Source organism: Mirounga leonina, unplaced genomic scaffold (genome assembly GCF_011800145.1).
Source record: "Mirounga leonina isolate KUSES-001 unplaced genomic scaffold, KU_Mleo_1.0 Mir_154, whole genome shotgun sequence".
Lineage (NCBI taxonomy): Eukaryota > Metazoa > Chordata > Mammalia > Carnivora > Phocidae > Mirounga > Mirounga leonina.
Window position 1 is genome coordinate 35,815,840 of NW_023270389.1, and position 23,381 is coordinate 35,839,220.

Genomic DNA, 23,381 nt, shown 5'->3' on the forward strand with positions numbered 1-23,381 from the left:
AGTATTCTTGGTTGGCTATGTTTTTCTTTAAGCATTTTAAATACACTGTGCCACTCCCTTCTGGCCTGTAAAGTTTCTGCTAAAAAATTTGCTGATAGTCGTATGAGGGTTCCCTTGTATGTAACAAATTGTTTTTCTTGTGCTGCATTTAAGAGTCTCCCCTTGTCTTTATCTTTTGACAATTTAATTATAATCTGTCTCTGTGTGGGTCTCTTTAGATTTCTTATTTGGTACTTTTTAGGCTTTCTAGATCTAGATGTCTGTTTCTTTCTCCAGGTTAGGGAAGCTTTCAGCCATTATTTTTTTTGACTAAGCTTTCTTCCCCTTTCAGTCTCTCTCTTTTTCTTTCGAGACCCCTACAATATGTATATTGGTTGCTTGATGGTATCCATAAGTCCCTTAAACCATCTTTACTCTTTTCATTCTTTTTTCATTTTCTACTCTGATTGGATAAATTCCACTGACCTGTCTTTGAGTTTGCTGATTATTTATTCCACTTAACCTAGTCTGTTTTTGAATCCCTCTATTAAATTTTCAGTTCAGTTATTGTATTATTAAGCTCTGTGATTTCTGTCTGGTACTTTCTGTCTTTTTGTTGAAATTCTCACTTTGTTCATACATTACTCTCTTGGCTTTGGTGAGCATCTTAATGACTATTATTTTAAACTCTCAATCAGGTAAAAATCACTTATCCTGATTTTGTTAAGATCTGTTTCTGGAGATTTATCTTCTTTTTTGTTGTTTGGAACATATTCCTCTGTTTGTTCATATTTCTTGACTCTCTGTGATGGTTTCTTTACATTATATAAAAATGCCATCTCTCCCAGTCTTGACAGAGTGGTCTTGTGTAGAAGATGAACCACATCAGTCAGCCTGGCCTGAGCTTCTAATTTTTATGTCAGACCTTTGTGATTGTCCCAGTTCAAGTTACCTTCTTTGTTCTTAGTGGCCCCCTTAGTTGAAGATGTGCTAAGACCTATTAGTGTCCCATAGGGGAGGATCACAGTCAGCACCTTGATGCAATATGATTAGAATCCAGACCCTCAAACAGTAGCTGGGAGGGTATGTATTTAAACCCCTTTTCAGGGAAAAACTGGGAGGTGGGAATTTTTGCCTGCTTACCCTGTGTCAGGACTTGTAGTATGGTCTCAGGAGAGTGCTTAGGAACTGCTTGTTTGTTTACCACAGTCCTGTGGGACTTGTGAATGGAAGCCCCATTGGCTATCAGAGCCAGGCCATTGGGGGAACCTATTACTTGGGCAGCAGCTGCAAAAGCTGGCATGCAGGTATGATTACAAGCTCCTTCCAGGGAGATACTGACAACTTAGCGTGAGCTGGAGGGAAAAGGTGAGGGAGGTTCTATTAGCTTCCCAGTGTCCTGCGAGAGTCCCAGTCCTCCTTTAGATGTGTGCTAAATTAGAAGCCTGACTCTCAGGCAGCACTTTCTTTTAAAGATTTATTTATTTATTTTGGGTAGAGTGAGAGAGAGAATGCAAGAACAGGGGGAGGGAGAGAGAATCTCAAGCAGACTCCCTGCTGAGCACGAAGCCCGACATGGGGCTGATCTCACGACTCTGAGATCATGACCTAAGCCAAAATCAAGAGTCCGATGCTCAACTGACAGAGCCACCCAGGCACCCCTCAGGAAGCGATTTTTAAAGTATGTAGATAGACCTCTTTCAGAGAAAGACTGCGAGCTTTGCTTGCTCCCTCAGTGGTGAGCTCTGGGGGGAGAGCTATATAACAAGTGCTCATGTGCCCCTTAAGAACTGCTTCTTTGTTTGCTAGTCTTGCAGGTCTTGCGAACACACGCACCTTTGGTATACTGCCTGTTCCTGTGATGGGAGTCTTAAAATTTGGGATGCTGGATGGGGGTTCAAAATTTATGTTCCTCAGGAAGAAGCCTTGAGTTGGAGGTTTTCTCCCAATTGTATGATGCTGTGCTGGGGGTGGGGTTTATGGCAAGAGTGTGTCTCAGCTTTGCCTACCTGTTAAGATGTGGGTAATTTTCTCATTTGCCTGATGTGTAGGAGTTGCTCAGCTAGTTTCTGGATTTCTTTCAGTGTAAATTTCTCCATGTATAACTGTACATTCAGTGCATCCATGGGAGGAAGAGGAGTGTAGGAGCCTCTTATGTTGCCATCTTGATAGCCTCACCTGTTCTAAGATTGTTTGCCCATTTAGGTTCCCTTGAGATTCCATATTAATTTTAAGATGAGTTTTTCTATTTTTGAAAAAAAAATCATTGGGATTTTGATAGGGATTGCATTGAATCTATAGATAACTTTGGGTGGTATTGTCATCTTGGTAATATTAAGTATTCTAATGTATGAATATAGATGTCTTTCTCTTTCTTCTTTAAGCAATGTTTTGTAGTTTTCAGTATGTCTTTTCCCTCCTTAGTTAAATTTATTCCTAAGTATTTTATTCTTTCTGAAGCTATTGTAAATGGAATTGTTTTCCTAATCTACTTTTCAGATTGTTCATTGTTAGTGTATAGAAATGCAACTAATTTTTGCATGTTGCTTTTTATCTTGAAAGTTTGCTGAACTTTTTCATTAGTTGTAGCAGTGTTGTGTTTTTGTTTTTGTTTTTTTGTAGAATCTTTAGTGCTTTCTATGTATAAGATCATTTCACTTGCAATCAGAGGTAAGTTTTGCTTCTTCCTTTCCGGTTTGGATGCTAGACCTATTTTTATTCAGCTATTTTATATTCTTACTTTTGATCTTTTAGGTGTCATTTTCTGGGGGGATATGTTAAATCTCCTACTCTAATGGTGAATTCTAATAATTTTTTTAAGTTCCAGTGTCATTTTAAGCCATATTGTTCTTGAAAATATTGAGCCCCTGAAATTAACACTTGGTCAATATCTATCAACCATTACTAAAGGAACACATGCACAAGGTACTAGTTTTTGAAGTATCTGAAGTATTTCAAGAAATAAAAACATTTCTTGAAGATCTACTTTGTATCTGGCACTGAAGAGAAGATTTCATTCTAGAGGAGAGGACACATACTGCTACACAGAATGTAGCAGGGAGCATGAAGACATTCAATTAGAGGAATGTGTGAATGACTGTACTATATTTACTACTCTACTTATCAGTGTCTGCCTAAGACCAGTTACTTAATGTCTCTGCTCTTTGGTTCCTCCTTTGTAAAATGGGAATAATTTTTTCTACTTAGGTAGCAATATAGGTTAGCAATATAGGTTAAGCTCCTCACATAGAGAATTTTATTTGTATCAAAAACTGTGTATCTAAAACATATAGATTGATACTGTCTATCCCATGGGTTACAGAAACACAGAAAATGGGTGACTGACTCTGTCAGAGTTAGAGTAACCTACATTGATCAAATGCCAATTGTGAACTAGGAGTCTGAGCTTGCTCTGGACAGCACATTTAAAAAGTGGGGCCAGAACCTGAGCATCATTTGGGCTGGTCCAAAGCTGTTGGTCTTCTGAGCTGACACTGAGCTGGAGCGTGAAGAAAGAATTAGGAGGACACATTCTCGGTAGAGAAAACAGCTTCTGCAAGAGAAGTAATGTGTAAAGTCATTTTACAGAGATGTAAAAGTGTGTGCCATGTTGGAAGAACAGTGAATAGAGCTGTGTCATTAGTAGAGTAGTAGGAGTTAAGGTTGGAAAGTAAAATGAGGTCTGATTGTAAAGCGCCTTCTTTGGATTTTAGTCTGCAAGCAATGAAGAACCACCAAAATATTTTGTGCAGTGGAGGGACATACTCAGTGTGCTTGATGAACCAGAGGGGGAAAGACCAGAGCTTAACATGCCAGTTAAGAAAGAGGCTTCTGCAAAATCCAGAGCAGAGACATGAGGACTAGAAGCGAGGGCATATCGTTAGAAGAGCAAGAACACAGAGTAAGACAGTACTGTTGGCCATTCCAGAACTTTTAGCAGGACCTGGCTCCTCAAATATGGCTTAAGTTCTCTGATTATACCAAGAGCCAGTTGTTTGCTTAGTTATTTGAAAGTCCTCTGAAATTCCTTCATATGCTGTGTGGATTTCGCTGCTAAATTATAGCCTCTGCTGTTTTTAACCAAGCAGGATATCTAAACTCTGGAGCAGGTGACTCATCCATTTAAGTCAAACTGGCTTTATCTTTATCACTGTGATATTTGATTCTATCTCAGGAGCATGCATTGCTTAGATCTCAGGACCATGCATTGCTTAGATCTCAGGAGTAGAGATTGGAAAATTTAACTTCATTGGCCAGATATATTTTGAAGCTCTGGACACTTACAAGAAAGAAGGAGGTGTTGCTTTTGGGTGCCTTCCTGTATTCATTTGGCTTGGATATAGGATGCAGTGGAACATTAAGAAAGTCAGGAGATTCTGTAACTTATTTAGGGTAAAGAGAGAGATAGGTGTTAAGTGATGGCTGAGCACACAGAGAGTATGCATGGGTCTTAGGTGATACAGATTGAAGGACAGAGCTCACCATGCTGGGAGCAGCATGAGAGAGAGGGGTTATTCATGAAACACAGACTTCTAAATGGAAATGACCAGAGTGCCTTGGCAAAGGAAGCAAGGGGAGCAATGTCCTGGTGGATTGGTACGGATGGGACAGGAGTTCAAGTCCTCCTCCTGAGTGTTTTACTCTGGCCACCTTTCTCTTTCACAAGAGCTATAATTGTTTCTTTGGTTGTCTTTGGTCTCATCTTTATAGCCTGTGGGGTATCTACCCTCGTTTGCTCCTCCTGGTCTCCACCCGTATCCCCCTTGCCATTTCCTTGTTCATCCTCTCTTACCCTCTGGTTACCATTTTTATTAGAAAATGAAAGACTTCAGTGATTATATGGAAGAACTGTGTCCAGCTGCTCAAACCCACCCAATTTTTTTTTTTAGCTTCTCCCCATTTAAAAATAAACAGTATCAGGTCCCACTTGCCAAGCCTTTGTCAGTCTCCAGCAGCCATTCCTCCGGCCCATCTGCTCCCCCAGATGCTCAGCCTGTCCCCTCCTCCCAGCTCGGCCCCACATGCAGTCCCTGTGTGGACGAGTGTGGGCCCCACCTCACACAGCCGCTGCAGCCCCACCACGCCATCTGCTTCCCACCCTCGCAGACGTTCTGAGAGTAACTTCTGACCCAGATTCCATGGACCACACCACCCCAGCACCCAGCTTGCTTGCCCCAGCCCAAGTCCTGTGATTTCCGGGGACAGGATGCTGACTGGAAAAGAGAGAGGGGTTTCCAGAGAGATAAGAATAAACACAGGAGCTGACTTCTCACAGCAGGAAATGCAAACTAGTTTGACAATTTAGTTCTGCCCTGAGGTTTACTTTGTTTGGGTTAGTTCCTCGCCTTTGGAAGCCAGTGTCTCAGAGAGAAGTTTAAAGCACTGCTAGCCTGTCCTTCTACAGTATTTCCACACCCCACCTCTTCTTTTTTCCATCAGAGACCCCGAACTCAAACAGGAATTAGAGGTCTACCCTGGTCCTGACCTTCCAGGTGTTCTAAGGGGCTTGCTGTATCAAGGCCCAAAATCAAGTACCTTCTCTTGGGCCTGAAGAGTGGGTTATAGCAACATTAACATGGAGAGAACCACCCCCCCTCAACCTTTCATTGAAGTCAGAGTCCCTGAGGGAGAACTGGTCACCCAGCGTAGGAAGCGATACTTTCTGACCTGCTCCGCATCCCATTCTTCCTCCTTCCTCTGGGTCTGTCTGAAGGGTGTGAGGGAGAGGAGCCTTGGAACTGATGCTACACCATGCTCATCTGTGGTTGGAAGCACAGGAGGCTCCTCTCTCAAGCTTGATGCCCTGGGGGTAGTGGGTGGGCTGGGGGGCCACAGTGGGGCACTGTAAAGAGCACTTTCCCTGCCCTAGGATGCCTTTCTCTGGGCCCCGGGGAAAAGGGGGCACATTTTTGGCATTGCTCCTAATGAGGGAGGAAGGGAGGTGCTGTGCACCCATAGGCCAGGAGGGAAGTTGGCTTTATAATGAATATAGAAGAAAACATTTCACCCACGCTCAAGAGACACTATTGACATTCTGGACAGGACGGTTCCATCTCATACATTGCAGTATGTTTGCTATCCCTGGACCCTGCCTATCAAATGCCATAATTTTGATGTCCTTGAGACAACTGAAGTGCTCAGCAAGTTCTAAACATCCCCTGGGGCCCATGCCCTTCCCAGGTTCTTGCTGCCAGGATATTGGATTGCCATCCCTTCATCTATCTTCTGGGAAGGGACCATGACCAGACCAGAGTTCGTTTTTATTCTGTTATATTTGTGTTAAAATCAAATTCTGTTTACCGATCACTACCTTATCTGATCAATTGGCAATTCTTATTTTTATACCTGATGACTCTTCATTGTACGCTGACTTATTTCCCCATTTGGTTCATAGTCCCTCACATAAGTTTTTCTACCAAGGGGGGTCTTAAGCACCTCAGCCATGACTAACATATGAGGCATGGTCCCTGCACATGGACAGACAGCCTGTATCCTAGATGTGAAGGACCACAAGAGTGATGACAACAATTGCTATAGGATATCAGAGGAGAGTGTATAAAAGAAATCAAGAGTTTAAAGTGGGAACCTTGGCCCTATGTCTCTAGACATTCAGAAAGTTGTATTTATTGATGGATCTCCCCTTGCCCATGTGACTTTTTCCTTCCTAGGACCCCTAAGTATGGAACCTACATTTAGAGTATAAACCAGTGGCTGAGGCCAGATGGTTCCCAAGGTAGAGAGAGAACCTCAGTGTCAAAACTGTCACCATCTAGGGCGCCTGAGTGGCTCAGTTGGTTAAGCAACTGCCTTCAGCTCAGGTCATGATCCCGGGGTCCTGGGATCGAGTCCCACATTGGGCTCCCCGCTCAGCAGGGAGCCCACTTCTCCCTCTGACCCTCTCCCCTCTCATGCTGTTTCTCTGTCTCTCTCTCTTTCTCTCAAATAAATAAATAAAATCTTAAAAAAAAAAAAAACTGTCACCATCTATAGTGCATCCAGGGAATCCGAAGAGGAGAGATGAATTACAGCTGAGATTTGTATCTCCTTTGCTATTAATATTAATCATGGGTTATCCACACAGGCCCCCTTTTTGCTCCTGGTCGCCTATCATTCTGCTCTCCCACTGATACACAATGAAGAAAAGTAATGCTCAGTCAAATTTGCTGCTTGTTGGCAAGGCTAATTTTGTCAGTTCAGAGAATGGGGCTATTAGTTAAATCAGGTTTTTGGATTTTCTTTATCATCACCTACTTTGTCCCCCACCTGCTCACCCTGGGGGGTAATCAAGAACTGCCTGTGAGCATCTTGATTTCTCCTTTATATCTTTCTAGTTCATTGACTCCAACAGCCCACACCTTTAATGTTCTTGCTTAGTTTTTACAAAATTAACTCTTTATAAAAATTGAATTGTAGCCCTTCATTTCTGATTTTAGATGTCCTCCCTTGTCTCTGAGAGCAGAGGCTCCTTCATATTTGCTATTATTTTGACTTTTCTTTTCCTAAGCAGAAATAGGAATTTATTGAATCATGTAGCCAAGTAATCACAGAAGCAAAGGAAGACCCGTTGGAACTAGGGCCTCAGGTGCTGGAAAGAGAAGCCCTGTGTCTCAAGCACTCTCTCCCCTTCGTCTCCTCCCTTATTCTGCCCCTTGCCCCTCAGCTCTGCCTCCAACTAGCCTGGCCCTTGCCCCAAACCAGGTCACCTGGCGCCACAGCCCTGCTTAGAAGTCCAATGCAAAGAGTGTTTTCCTCTCTCGATATCTCTCAGTCGATTATTTAGTAATTGTAATCATTTCCTGTAGAAAGAAAACCGCTCTGAGCTTAACCAAGCTATGTGTATTCTCTATCACTGACATTAATATGGAAAAGATTGCATGGGGCCTTTGAATTCCCCTAACAGGATGTAAGGTTGGAGGACATGGATGAGGTTAGAACAGAAGTGGTAGAACATCTGATTCACCGGGTCCCTTAGAAATCAAACATGTTATCAATGGTCCTATACCTAGAGAGAATTATTTGGACATATTTATGCCAATTACAGCAATTTATATTTTATGATTTATTATTCTGGATTTTTCCCCTGTCTCCCTGCTTCCTCTCACCTTGTCTCCCCAGTTACTGCTGAGTCAGTAATACCCAGAAAATATCTTCTCCTGCTCTAAAATGCGGAAACCAGTAGATTAATGTCTCCTTATTCTCAGAGGTGAAGAGTACTGAGTTACAAGCCTGCTTCGTCCCCATTTCTCTTTCATTACCAGTTTTTATACTGCGTGTTATCTCTTATCTGGTCTTGCTTGATAGTATCCCCTGTATGTGCTTGTGGCCTCTTTTAGAACAAGGGCGAGACTAGAGGTCATCTTGTCTGGGCAGCCTCTAACCAGGGACATGTCAGCATCATCTGAGAGCTTTCTAGAACAATCATGTCCAAGCAGATGACTCAGGCAGTGCCTACCACACAGCTTATCCATGAGAAGGCCACACTTTCATATATGGTGGCAGTAAAACCATGCTCCAAGGTGATGCTGGAGGAGAATGCCATGGATGGGGAGGTATATGGTAGCAGTGGTATCTGAGCATATAGAATAGAAGCTGGGACTGGCAGGAGAGAAAAAGGAGAGGGGGTCAGAAATTCATTTCTCTAGGTTTCCAGAGGACACTGACCAAGGCTTATACAGTAGCCCCAGATGATCCATAGCAGGGTACTCAGAACTAAGTAAACCCCCTGCTGGAGACACTCTCTAGCTTAATCCTTTTTGCCCATTAGGAATTTGGGTAATTCACATTTCTATTTTTTTTTTTTTAAGATTTATTTATTTATTTGAGAGAGAGAGAGCTGGGAGGGGAAGGGCAGAGAGAGACAGAAAATCCAAGCAGACTCCCCACTGAGTGTGGAGCCTAATGCAGGGCTGGATCTCACAACCCTGAGATCATGACCTGAGCCAAAATCAAGAGTTGGGTGCTTAACCGACTGAGCCACCCAGGCGTTCCCAGATTCCTACTTATAATTGGAGCACAGCTGAAATCAGGATGCACGTGACCCCAGAGATGTGTAGGTTTCAGAAGGATATTCAGAAACGATCTCTAGACCCTTTGCTCTGTCTTTCTTCCCTGTCTTTGCACTGCACCTGGTTCTCATGCTGCATGCGCAGGCCCGAAGGACAGCGCCCGCAGGCGTGCTGACGGCCCTCACACACTCCGGGCGCAGCGCTGTGATCTCACTCGGTGAGGCCAGCAGAATGGTCAGTGCCGAGAAAGAAAGGCTTTGCTTGCTTTATGCAATCCCCAAGAAGACATTAAAAGGGGAGGAAAAAGTGCAGTGAAGACCTCAGATGGATGGGCAGAATTCTTTATCATCAGTGCTGGAAACCACTTCTCCATTTCCTGCGTATTCAGGCGCTGTGGCAGGCGACCATCGTGTGACCCTGCTACAGGCTCACTCCCAGTGAGGAAGGAAGATTAGGAAGGAAGGAGCTCCCCTGAGCTCTGATTCCAGGAAGGAGGGCGGCTTGTGCTGATTCTCCTGCACCCTCTTAATGGGACTCCTAAGAGTGGGTCAGACTGACAGGGTGGCTTCCCAGAGTCACGTTAACTGGCCCAGAAGATCACCCTGAGCTTGACCTCATGACGTGGAGCTGTGCTGGTCATCAGGGAGAGTTCTCGTACCTGTAGGTTTGCAGAGAACATGTGGGGGCATTCCAGCCAAATCTGAACTAGCATCCATGCTCGTGTCACACGTCAGGGGGAGCCTGTTCCCGTTTGGAGGAGGAAGCAACAAGTTGGGGGCGAGTCGCTTCTTTCCTTAGACCAGAGTGCACGTGCAGTGGGAATAGAGGTTTTGGGAGCAGTCCCAGTCCTGCCCCGCTCAGGCTCAAGGGTGGGCGTCCCGGGCAGGTGCCTGACAGGGGCCGGCGGCACCTCAACGCTGTTTCTCCGCCACCAGGATGACACATCGCCTGTGTTCCCCGCAGGTCCAGTTCCTCTCCCCGCAAGCCCGCCGCCGATTCCACGCCGCTCTGGCGTCCTGTTCCACCTCCATGCTGATCCTGTCCAACCTAGTGTTTCTCGGGGGCAGTCAAGTGGGGAAGATCTACTGGAACAGGATCTTCATACAAGGTAAGTTGCCCAGCAGTGCCATTTTCAGTCAACTTCTTCTTTTCCACGTATGCTCTTGGTACCTTGAATGGATTTAGGGGGAGGCGTTCATTGTTCATGGTATGTGACCCTTGAAATACCGCCCAGGAACAATTCCCTGCACTGAGCTGTGACTTTCAGGGTCCCCTCCTTTGCTGTACCTCTGATCTATCACATGCAGCACGGAACATTACAACGTACTATCCCACCTCTCCCAAACTCTACCTTTGCCTTCTGCTAAGTTAGTGCTCCGGTTTTTAAAATGTTTCCTAATCTTCCTTCCTCATAATCCCAGCCTTCAGTATACTCCAGAGTCTGTTTCATTTCCACTCTGAACGTCCCACCAGGGAAGGTCCTAAAAGCCCTGCTGTGCTCCCTTGCAGCTGTGGGTGTGGCACCTGGGTTTGCCAGGCTCTTTGTTGTGGGTGTTTTGTCTGAGCGCTGGGATGCCAGAAGTACTACTGGTCGACCTCATGTTTACTGTGCAGTAAATGGCGTGTCCCCATGTCCACCGCAAAGCCACACCCGCAGCAGGTAAAATGCTGGTCTGTGGGAACTACTGTGAAAACGTTGCATTAACAATCAAGCGTCATTTATTTATGGGCGCAGTTCCTCAGGCTGGAACTGAGAGTTCTATCACAGCCTTAAAGGAATCGGGAGAGTGGGAGCTGCTAACAGTGCCTGTTGCCAGTTTCCTGGATGTGAAGAGCAAAGGTCCCCTGCTCTGTTTCCCTGACCAGCGGCGTGGTTTTGTGCCTTTGGTTTGGGAAGTTTGGCCAAGCGGCAATGACGTGACTGCACGGCCAGGCTATCATCTCTACGTCTGGGTCCCTGAGGGGCCGGCGATGCTTTCACTGAAGATTTTTTCGTACCAGAAATAACCCTAGTACAGCTGTGCAATCCCAGAATGCCAGGTCACAAGTCTAAAGCGTGGCAGCTCAGGGGGAGCCAGACTCACAGGGGTCACGAGAGAGCCCTGCTCCGCTTTCCTCTCGTCATTACAAAGCCCTCTTTGATCTTGCTTTCTGAGAAATGTCTTAGCTGATCGTTCCTGAAAAGACAATGTGCTTTTTAAGTGGAAGCTGTCCTTTAATAAAGATGGAAGCTAATGGGGTGCAGAGGATCTAAAGATAAAAAGCACCCCTCGTCGTGGGTGATAGTGTCCTACTTTTCTTGCCTCCAACCACGGTACGTAGCATGATGCCAAGAACACTGGGACTCGGGGAGAAAATGCTGACTTGGGGTTTGCTGGTCACATGAGCACAAAGGCTCTGAGCTTTGCTTCAGGAAGTCAAACATCAGGTGTTTGCTTCTTCCAAGGCCCTGAGAATAGAGGATTAAAAAGAGAAGCACCCACACATGTAGGAGCCAAACGTGCAAACAGAAATGTGCCGCAGACTGAGGTAATGTTATGCTGGATGCGTGAGTGAATTGCTAGAGGTCACAGGACAGAGTGGCTTATCTTCCCATGAAAGTTGGATCTCACAGAAGAGGTGGCATTGGAATTGGAGTTTTGGGCATTCAGTAGGAACTTGACAGGTGGAGAAGGAGCTATATGGGGGTAATGAGCACTAGCTTCTGTGTCAGATCATTCTAAGCTCTCAGTGATCTTTCCCCATAGACGTTTGTTTTTATCACAGTTCAGTGCAGGACCAGTGGTTTTTTCTAGGCAGTGACTCTAGGACCTAGAATGTTTCTATTTTGATTCTCTGCTGTCTTGTGCTGGCCTCATGGAGGGAATGAGAACACAGGGATGGTGCCCAAGTGCTAAATAGCCCTGCCAGCGGTACCACATGGCATTTCTGCTCATGTTCCACTGGCCAGAGTGAGTCATGTGACTGACCCAAGTGCAAGGGAGGGAGATGTAGGGAAGTACACAGATATTGGTAGGTTATGGCTCAGGAGGAGAGGACATGAGGCAGCCTGGAGATGCCCAAGAGGCAGTTAAAAATGTGTTAGACCATGAGAAACAGTACGGAATTTTGTCAAAAAATTAAAATAGACATACCATATGATCCAGAAATTCCACTACTGGAAAGTTACCCAAAGAAAATGAAAACACTAATTGGAAAAGATAGGTGCACCCTTATGTTCATTGCAGCATTATTTATAATCGCCAAGATATGGAAGCAACCTAAGTGTCCATCAGTAGATGAGTGGATAAAAAGATGTACATATACATAAGGGAATATTACTCGGCCATAAAAAAGTCATCTTGCTATTTGCGACATGGCTGGACCTAGAGGGTATCATGTGAAGTGAAATAAGTCAGACGAAGAAGGGCAATATGATTTCACTTATATGTAGAATCTGAAAAAACAAAATAAACAAAACCAGAAACAGACTTGTAAATGCAGAGAACAAACTGGTGGTTGCCACAGGGTGTGGGGGGATGGGCAAAATAGGTGATGGGGATGAAGAGGTACAAACTTTCAGTTATGAAATAAGTAAGTCACAGAGATGAAAGAAAAGTACAGCATAGGGAATATAGTTAATATCGATTATAATAATGTCATATGGTGACAGATGGTAACTATACTTACTGTGGTGAGCATAGCATAATGTACAGAATTGTTGAATGACTATTCAGTGCATTTGAAACTAATATAACATTGTATGTCAACTGTACTTCAATAATAAAATCTTTTTTTAAATGTAAGTTGCAGTTGGGGAGGGTGAAACTAGGAGCTGTGGGAGTCAAGGGCATAAAGGCAGGTGAGGTGATGGGAGTGGATACAGTTAGCCAGGGAACAGGCACAGAGTGAGAAGAGAACAGGGTGGGAGGTGGCTCCTGGGCATGTGGGCATTTAAAGGGGCAGAGGAAAGATAGTGGTTAAAAGATGTTCTTTCTGTTTCTCAAAGGCATCAAGATCAAAGCATGATTTGCCCTGCACCCTGTGGAGCTAACATCTGGCACACAGGGGTCAGGGCTCTGAGAAAACCAGTCTGCTTCTGCCGAGGTGGGTCCTGCTATGGCCATGACTGGATCTATGTTATATCCTTGGAGCCAGGTGCCTGAGTCCTGGAGACCAAATTTCTAAATATGGAGGGCTCTATGCAAGCATTTGTCTCTGGGTTCTCAGGACAGGGAAGCTCAGCTGAGAAGGCATTTACTGTGTCAGAGATTCTTTCAATCAGCCTGATCCCATCTTTGCCGATCTGTCCCCTGGGCCTCCTGAGTCAGGGGATGTCTACTGGGAATTTGACAGTTGTCTCACTTGTCTGTTCCCCACTGTGGGTCTTTGTCTCTGAGTGAATTTCAGTATCTCCTGGAGGAAAGTAAACCAGATGGTGCCAAATCCTCCATCCTTAAGGACTCTGGATTTCTCTTCATAACTAATTTGATTGACCTGATAGAAGATCAGTATGAATATTCATGTTTGGGCACCAAAAATACTAATGAGTTTATAGGATGCTTCCCCATACTCTGCTGCGATGTTATATTAGCTTTCTAAAATGAAAAAAAAAAAAATCTGAATTCTGAAACTCCTCTGGCCCCAACGGTTTCAGATACGGGATTGCTGTCCTATACATGCAGCTGCTGCTGAATGAGCCGGGCCTCTAACACCGTGGTTGTCTCTGGCCACTTCCTTCAGCCACATGGAACCTGCTGTTCCAAGACCCACCTCTGCTCACTGAGGAACATGCAGTGGAGTGAGTGAGAGGATGGGGAGTTCAAGCTCATATTAGATTCCCAGGTTTAATGGGAAGGTGGCCCTTCCCTGGGGGTAACCAGCCTGGTCCCTGTGCACCTTGATCCTTGAGGGGCTGGGACCTGCTGTGATGACAGGTGGTAGCAGGTGTCCCTCTAACAGATCTTGCCTTGGTGAGTCCTGGAAGAGCAGGGAGGGGATAGCCAGGTGTCTGAGGATAGGGATTATAGAAGACGTTGCAGATTCCAGCCCTCCCTCCCATACAGTGCAGGGGCTGAGAGGATACAGCCTCGTTAGTTCTCAGGGAGCCTCTTTACTGCATCACTGATGTCCCTGGAAGCATCTCATGATAGCCTGGAGGAGTTAAGGCCACTGTCTCCCTATCTCGGCACAGATCTGTTTGCTTTAAGCTACAAAGCTTGTGTTAGTAACGGATGTAAAAACCTCTAGCCTGGTCTCTGTGGGGTTGGGGATACCAGACTGTGAAAACAGACCCTTCCCTTTCTGCTCTGCACACTGCCCTGCTGCCCAGGACAGTGGACCATGCCAGCCAAGGGATGGGAGTGCTAAGCGGCCCTCTGAGGGCTCTGGGATGCATCACACAGAAATCATTTTGATCAAGTGTTTTCTCTGCCGCAGAGGTTGGAGAAGTAATGTTCAATTAATTGTGGAAAATAAGAATCTATATCTTTGCCTTTAAAAAAAAAGTCCCCAAATTTGTACTATTGAAATTTACTTCCAGCAGCTTGAGGAATTTGAACGTTTGGGCCTCAGACATTTAAGGAGCTTAGCAAGATCCAGGGATCTGACAAGGATGTGGTCTGGGGATTTGGTCCCTGGGCCTGCTCTCAGAGGGACCCCGCTGTGTGATGCTTTGTGGAGGCAAACTCAGGTTGCTTCTCACATAACTCTTTGGCTTTCAAAAGCATTTTGTTGTTGTTGTTGTTGTTTTAAAGATTTTATTTAGTCATTTGACAGAGAGAGACACAGCGAGAGAGGGAACACAAGCGGGGCGGGGTGGGCGGTTGGGAGAGAGGGAGAAGTAGGCTTCCCACTGAGCAGGGAGCCCGATGCGGGGGCTCCATCCCAGGACCCTAGGATCATGACCTGAGCCGAAGGCAGACGCTTAACGACTGAGCCACCCAGGCGCCACTCAAAAGCATTTGTTGATGGCAAGAGCTCTCTCATGTCTGCCTTATCCTTGATGTTGAAGTGTAAGTTCATTTCCTGAACAAGCAGATGATGACTGCTCTGTAACTCAGAAATATGAGTGAGTTATAACTCTCAAGTCTGCAAGACCAAGCTCCATAAACCAGTTGTGTCTCAAGCATCCTCGCAGTGCCCTGTAGTCCTGTGACAGTAGGGGAGAAAAGGTATTCAGCAGGGCTCAATAGACTTTGGGAATATATCTGGCCTTGAGGAGGCCAAGGGCTTTATTAGTATTGTTTGGGTGCAGGGTGGCATTCCTTCTGGAGAGACCATCCACTTTTGTTAGCAGTAGGCAGGGGCTCTGTAAAAAAGGGACTTAATCATTTCCCAAGAAGTGGGTTTTGCAGTGCCAGGAGTTTGGTAGGAACATGGCATCTAACCAAAATTTTCCTGCCTAACTTCTCATTACACACACACACACACACACACTCTCTCTCTCTCTCTCCTGTTCTTGCCTGATCTAGTTTGGCAAACCCCATCTCAGCACTTAGCTCCTGGAGTGGCCCTGTGCCAAGGCAAGGAGAATTTGCTTCTTTTCCCTCCAGATTGCAATGAGGGAGGAACTAGTAATTTTATAATGCAGGTCAGAACCTTTACACTCCCCATATTCACTTACTATTTCTAGCTGAGAGAGAAGAAAGTATATTTTCTTCCTGATTACTAGCTTGTCCAGACAGTTTATTTGTCTCCTGACTCAAATGGCTCCCGACAGGCATTTTATTTAAAGCTGAACTGGGGTATCTGATACACTGGGAATTCAGGAAGGCTGTGGTTAAATAGAAGCTCATTCCCCTCACATCTTGTTAAGTTCTTGGGACTAAGATTTCATTTTTGTTGAGAGAAGACAGGGGGCAGTCGTCAGTGTCTCGGGGGCCTTCCCTGTGATCACGTTGTCTCGCTGTCTTCAGTAGCCTTTACCTTCAAAGGAAGTTTCTTTTGCTCTGATTGATTCTGCTTCTGCCTCACTGGATCCCCTGCAAGTTCTAGAAGAGTTAGAGGAGCAGGAGATTCCCACCCATTGTACTAGTGGTAAAGTTGATATGTAGAGATAGGTTATACGGTTTATCCATGGTTACACATTGGTCCATTTATGGCCATTCTTGGAATCTGAATTTCAAGACTTTCAGAGGTCTTGGTTTCTTTCTTTCTTTCTTTCTTTTTTAAGACTATTTATTTATTTATATACTACTATAGTATATTATATACTAAGTAGTATTATTTATATACTACTTTCTGTGAGGTTGTGGGAAACTTTTTCCTGTTAACTAGGAGTGTCTGTGAATTCATTTGGAAAGAGTTTTATGGAATATGGGAGCATTTTAAACTGGTCTTTAAATAGATATCACGTAAAGACTAGTAGAACTTAGACACCATTAATCAAATAAAAACCATTTTGATTTTTTACTATTTTATTAACATGTAATATTTGAAGTCTCTACCTCACACTGGCTCCAATCTACCTGCCCTCTATCATATATGTGCAGGGTGATATTCAAAGTATATTACAATCAAATCATTCTGTTATACACCTTAAAGTAATACAATGTTATATGCCAATCATATCTCAATAAAACTGGGGGGAAAAGGGAAAAAAGTATATTACAAATATGTTAATAGAAATTAAAATCAGGGCGCCTGGGTGGCTCAGATGGTTGAGCGTCTGCCTTCGGCTCAGGTCATGATCCCAGAGTCCCGGGATCGAGTCCCGCATCGGGCTCCCTGCTCGGCGGGGAGTCTGCTTCTCCCTCTGCCTCTCTCTCTCTCTCTCTCTCATGAATAAATAAATAAAATCTTAAAAAAAAAAAAAGAAATTAAAATCAAACCAAAATAATTTTAAATAAGTGAGTCCCCTTTGTCCTCTGTGTATCTAGCTGCTCGCCACATGGTATATATTCACTACATACAAGGATATCTGCAGCAGGATTCCCAGACCTGTACTCTAAGGACCACACCAGGAGATCACTTGGGATTTCAGTGCATGTGTGGTTTCTGAAATGAACCACACATCCCAGAATTTATGTTGTTAATTTATTTGACTGCTTATCACAGTTACTGTAATACCCCCTGCTATGGGTGCAGGAAGAGTTCAGCACCAGCTGGGCCAGCACATGCCAGATGAGGATAAAAGGGGAGTGCCCTGCTGTCTGCCCACTGCTTCTGGAACTAGTGCAAGGATAAAGTCTGAAATGGTAACTCTTCTAGTCTTTATCACGTACCAGTAGCCAAGAGACCCTTTTTCCCATACTGCCTCCACCAGTCACTATTGAGCATTTGTTAAAAGTATTAAAAATTAAGTATATGTAATGCGGGATTCAGTAACATTTTGTAACAGAAGGAAATTCAGCGAGTGCTATCATCACCAGGTGTCTCAGCTTTGGGACAAATTCTTTTGTGCAGCAGGACCCATTGTTGGGTTTGTTTCCATTTACCACTGCACTGGGCACTGACCACCTGCTTTATGCCACAGCCTGCATTTATTTCCTGTGGTTCCTGTAACCAGTCATGACGAACTTGATGGCTTAAAGCAATGTAAGTTTATCTCTCGCTGTTCTGGAGGCCAGAAATCTGAATTCAGTTTGCTAGACCAAAGTCAAAGTGTTGGCAAGACTGGTTTCTTCTGGAGGCTCTAGAGTAGAATCTGTTTCCAGCTTCCAGAGGTCACCTACATCCCTTGGCTCATGGTTGACCTTTCTCCTCTTCTAACTATGCTCTCTGTCCCTCTATTTCCGTCCTCACTGTGCCTTCTGTCTTATTCCTCGTGTCTTTTTTATAAGGAACCCATGGTTACATCAGGCCCACCTGGATAATCCAGGATAATCTTCCCATATCAAGATCCTTAACTTGATCACATCTGCAAAGTCCCTTTTGCCAAGTAAGGTGGTCTTCATGGGTTTCAGAGATGAGGGCATGGTCATCTTTGGAGGAGCTGTTATTTTTTCTGGAACAGCACAATAAGGTAATGACTGTGATCAAACAGGACATCCGTTCTGTGGCACCACTGTGATGGATTCTTCCTAAAGAGCTTTGATTATAAAATAGCAACTTGGATATGCCACTAGCTTCATTAAAATGAGAATCAGCCTGTAAAAAGAAATGGTACTTGAATTTCACAGAAGTATGCATGTGAGGTTTGTTATCTGGAGGGTATTTAGAAAGTCATGTTTAGGGGAAAGCTACAGCTTCGCCTGCTCAGCTCAGTTCCCCACTTGTTGGGAACAAAGCTCTCCCATCCCACTCTCAATCTGGGCCATTCTGCTGGGGCACACCCTACACCTGAGATCTTGGGTTCAGCATGTGACCGAGACTGGCCAGTCAGTGTGGCCCATCTCCCCATGCAGAGAAATTCCAGAGTTTCTGTTGGAACTGTCAGGAAGGAAAAAACGTTCTTTGCTGCTGCGGAGTCAGAACATTGGGCGGGAGCTGGGGCAGCCCTCTTGGCACCACCAGGGGGAGCCAAGTAGCAAGAAAAGCCAACTCCAAGGAAAGGAGAGCTGCATGTCGGATGCTATAGTTTTGAGATGACCCACCACCACGTATTTTTAAGCCCCTAGATCCAGGAGTTCTTGAAGCTAACATATCTGTGTACTTTCCAGTTATAGGAATTTATTTTTGTTTATTTTTTTTTTACTCAACTCATGTTGGCAGACAGTTCTCCAGGGTTCTCTTGTGTTTGTGCATATCTTTTTTTTTTTTTTTAAAGATTTTATTTATTTATTTGAGACAGAGAGAATGAGAGAGAGCACATGAGAGGGGGGAGGGTCAGAGGCAGAAGCAGGCTCCCTGCCGAGCAGGGAGCCCAATGCGGGACTCGATCCAGGGACTCCAGGATCATGACCTGAGCCGAAGGCAGTCGCTTAACCAACTGAGCCACCCAGGCGCCCTGTGCATATCTTTTGACTCTCTTTCAGACCATATTTCCAAGAATATTTGTATAACAAATATCTTTAGAAGATGGAAATTGTATCTTTCTCCAAAGTAAAGGGTATTTGTTTACCATTCAGTATAATAAATATAACAATTCAGTATAAGATAATATCCTTCTCTGGGACAAGGTCAGGCAGGCTTACTGCTCGTTATAAAATATTTGGATTTCCTAAGCCTGGGTTTATCTCCTATGAATACCTCACTGCCTGTGCGGGCATCGTCTGACTCTCTTTGCATTGCATTGTGGGATGAGGGGCTCAGGAAAATGGCACAGATGCTCTGGCTACTGTTACTTCTCTGAGTAATAAAGTCCTTCGTCTCTGACCCAAGAGTCTTGTGTCTTCTGCCAGCATCCTGAAATTGTGACAAGCTGATTTGTTAATTGCAAGTAGGGTAAAATCTCAGACCCTTCAGTGACTGACAATCCAGTTTGGTTGGGTTTCTGTCACTTGTAACCAAAAGCAATATGATTAATGTAGATTAACCTAAAAAATGTAGGTAGAACATACTACTCTGACAGGTTCTTAAGGGAAGGATACTTGGGGAGATTCTTGTATACTGAATCATTTTTTTCATAGAACCAGTTTTGGCTTCTGTTCTTCCTAATACAGAAACTTGGAAAAATTTTATACCCTGTTATGCTTTTTAATGCGGGCATCTAAATTCTTCTATTGTAAATTTAAATAAATATAAAAGATCTCATTTTTTAAAAATTTTATTCTTATGTTAATCCCCATACATTACATCATTAGTTTTAGATGAAGTGTTCCATGATTCATTGTTTGTGCACAACACCCAGTGCTCCATGCAGAATGTGCCCTCCTCAATACCCACCACCAGGCTAACCCATCCTCCCACCCCCCTCCCCTCTAGAACCCTCAGTTTGTTTTTCAGAGTCTATCGTCTCTCATGGTTCGTCTACCCCTCCGATTTCCCCCGCTTCATTTAAAAGATCTCATTTTTGCCATAATATGAATATCGATATTTAAAAATAAAACTGATACCTTTAAATAGTATAGATTGTAAGTAATTTAGTGATTTGCTATCCACCATCATCCTTTTAAAATGTATATGGGCAAGACCTTCTTTCACAGTGATATTTCCTTGATCTATTTGTATTTCATTTCTCCCACAGAATTTTGTCTTGTTTAAAAGTTACTTCTTTTTTTGGGCATCCTACTTCTCTGTAGCATTATTGTGTTGTTTGTTTGCTTTTTGATTACCGTAAGGCTAGAAACGTAAACATTTCTCCTAGACTGAGTCATTATTACTATTATTATTAGTGCACAACTCAGTACAAAAATGATAACAATAACAAGTAATTATTAAACCTAAAATGTAAAATTTTATTAGAAATGCATTTCTCTTGAGGTGAATAATGTAAGAATTTGTGGTTGAGTTAAGGAATTTTGTAATTATCCCTTTATTTTGTCCCTCTGTTTTCAAGCTTTTTATTAAAATATGGCCCAGAAACATGCACATAAGAATTTTCTCTAAGTGAACACACATGTGTAACTGGTGCCTAGAGGTCCCTTCTTAGGACTCTACCAATTACTACCTGCCCTTAGGTGACTATTCTGGCTTCTAAATGCACATCTTTTTGTTACAGAGCTTGTTTCTTTTTAAAATATGTATATAAATAGAATCACATACTATGTATTCTTTTGTGTCTGGCTTTTTTGGCTCAATATCATGTTGAGAAATTCATCCATATTTTTGAGTGTGGTTATAGATTTTTTCCTGCTTAGTACTGTAAAGTATGGCATTGTGTGAACATGTTACAATTCATTTCTCCATTCTGTTGTTGATGAACATAGCAGCTATTGGTTCCTCTGATCAGATTGATGACCTGTGGTGAAACTATGTACACAGTTTGTTGGGTGTACCCCAGAGAATGGGATTGCTCTATCACACACTATACATACATTCTGCTTTTGTAGACACTGCCAAACAATTTCACAGCATATTGTACCAATTCCCTTGAGGGTTTTACACCCTGGAACGATACCCTGAGGTAACATAAGGATGGAGGGATAGCTTACCTTTCCTTTGTAAGGTGGGATAAAGGATATGAGAGAAGAAGGGAGAAGGAGAACCTTAACCTTAGGTTAATTTTTAAAGAAAAATGTGTGTATTTATATTTATTTATGTGTGTGTATATATATATGGAATTGAGGATCTGGAAATTAATTCTTCTAAACTTATCCATGTTGTTTCTACTTTGAAAGTCCTGCTGTAACTCAGTGTGAAGAGTAGTGCCCTGTAGGGGAAAGAAGGTCACTGTTCCGTGTCCCACTCCATAGTCTTTATTGCCACCCAAAGGAAGGGAGGGTTGATCTGGACTGGACCCTGGTTGTTGGGGTGAGCATGTATCATTTAGCCACTGCTGCGTAACAAACCACCATAGTTTAAGGGAAGAAGTATTTATTTAGCTCATGAGTCTATGTCAGTTTGGGGACTGGCTGGTCTCGGACAGCCTCGGGCCTACATGTGTGGGTCCGCCGTTTGGTGGATTTAGCAGGGCTTTCACATTTCTGTGACCTTGGCTGGGATGAACTGACGGAATCAGGTCTGCTTCGCGTTGACTTCTTATCGTCCAGTGGACTTGCCCAGGCTTGTTCACACGGCAGTCCTCACAGTTCATGAGGGAGCAGCAGTGTGCGAGGACTTTCAGGCTTTGGCTCCGACCTGACACGCTGTTACTTCTGCATTCTTTTGGCCAAAGCATGTGATCAAGCTAGTCCAAGTTCACGGGCGGGACAGTAGACTCCATCTCCTGGTGGGAGGAGCCATACATTTGTATTGCAAAGGTGTTAATACAGGAATTTCAAGGAGTGCGAGCATTTTTGCAATCTATCTCAGTTGCATATTCAGAGGGACAGAGAGCTGGCCAGTAGTGTGGCTGTTTAGATGATCCCATGAGGCTGGAGAGGTAACAAGAATCACACTGGTCCCATTTTGCCACCATTCCCTGTGGCCTCTTCTCCTCTTGTGGCCATTTCTCCCTTTCCCCCCCTGCAGAAGCTTTCTCTGTATTCCCCGCCCCCCCATGTAGTAGCTCCTATCTTTTTGTTATTTTGGCTGGTGAAGGCCAGGAGAGGGTGTGGGGCTAAGGCCTAGGCCAGCTCTACCTTGCAGTGAAGTAATCACAAGCACTCTTGCACTCGTGCGTGCATGCATGTGTGCATGTCTGGTATCCATACGGTTAAAATGTGGAACATCGGGACATTCAGGCTGGTTTGACTTAAAGGAGCTTCCCTGTGGTCCAGCCTAGCCATGTGGAGTTCTGCATAGGGTGTGGGGCCAGAGCCCAGCTAATAAGCAAGTATTCCTTTGCTTTACGTAGACATGTAGGCTGCTTGGCATTCGGATTTTCCTCAGGGCTCCGAATAATGTCACTCAATGCCGGTTAGTGGCATCCACTGTTACTGTCCTAACTACTGATTGTTAATCAGTGTTTGCTTCACCAGCTCAGTTGATCTGCTTGGCAATCCTGTGAGACAGTTTAGGCAGAAGTTACCACAGTGTTACCAAGAACCCTGAGGCTCTGAGAGGCTAGGAAACCTGTTCATCATTACACAGCCAGGAAGCAGAAAGACATGCGAGGCCCAGGCCTTTTGACTCCAGGTCCCACGTTCTTTTTGCTATACTATACTCTAGCCTCTTTGCTCTGTGAGGCCCACATCAAGACAGGCAACCACTGTTTTCATGACAGAACATCTCTGGATGCGACTGTCGGAGACATAGTCTGTGGTGCCCGGCTCCTTGTTCTGTTCCTGGTACTTATCATGGGGGGTCGGAGGGAGGTGACAGGAATCAGACTTCCAGGTTTTCGGGCTGATAGGCCAGCCCATGGCCATAGCTGGGTTGGCCGCTAGCTGGTCTGCACCACCAAACAACTGTTTTTCTTCTGAGTTTGCTCAGTTGGTGCAGGACTCTCACTTACCTGACAAATCAACGCTCAGGTGTTGGCTTTCCCTCTGTTAGGCTTACTCAGGCATTGCATTAGCTTGCTCATGAGCCTGTTCCTAGTATTAATCACCCTCACTCAGTCTCAGGAGAACAGGGAAAGAAGATCGTTTTGTTTGGGCATGCTGTCTGAATTACCAGGGTAAATGATCTCAGGATGGCTGTCGTGAGAGCCAAAGACCTGTACTACCTTGCACCAACTGAAAATGCAGCCCCAGACAGCAACGTGGGCTGCTGGTGGCTCTTTTGTTTGCAGTAAATATCAGAAAGTGGAATCCAGAGGGACTTTCCTTGCCTCAGGAATTCTGTCCAGCATTGTGGTCACCTCTCTTGAGTGTAATTAAGGCGGTCAAGTATTTCAATGAATATTCAGTGAATGAGAATGAAAACCACAGAGAAAAACTGTTCATTGTCTTGAAATAAAAACAGAAACAAAAATGAATCCTGTTTGTGAGTGCCCATTTAGTACCTCACGGAATAGTTAAAGGGTCAGAGGTTGGTGTGGGCAGGCAGTTG

The 23,381-nt window shown here is 44.2% G+C and overlaps 1 protein-coding gene across 1 annotated transcript in view; it reads left to right on the forward strand.

Annotated features, from left to right (window-relative positions):
* Positions 1-23,381, forward strand: part of HHAT (hedgehog acyltransferase) — a 348,920-nt gene that overhangs the window by 285,904 nt on the left and 39,635 nt on the right. The window contains exon 11 of the mRNA XM_035010478.1: positions 9,948-10,092. Within this exon, the coding sequence (XP_034866369.1) occupies positions 9,948-10,092 (145 nt within the window). The remainder of the gene's footprint in view (positions 1-9,947; positions 10,093-23,381) is intronic.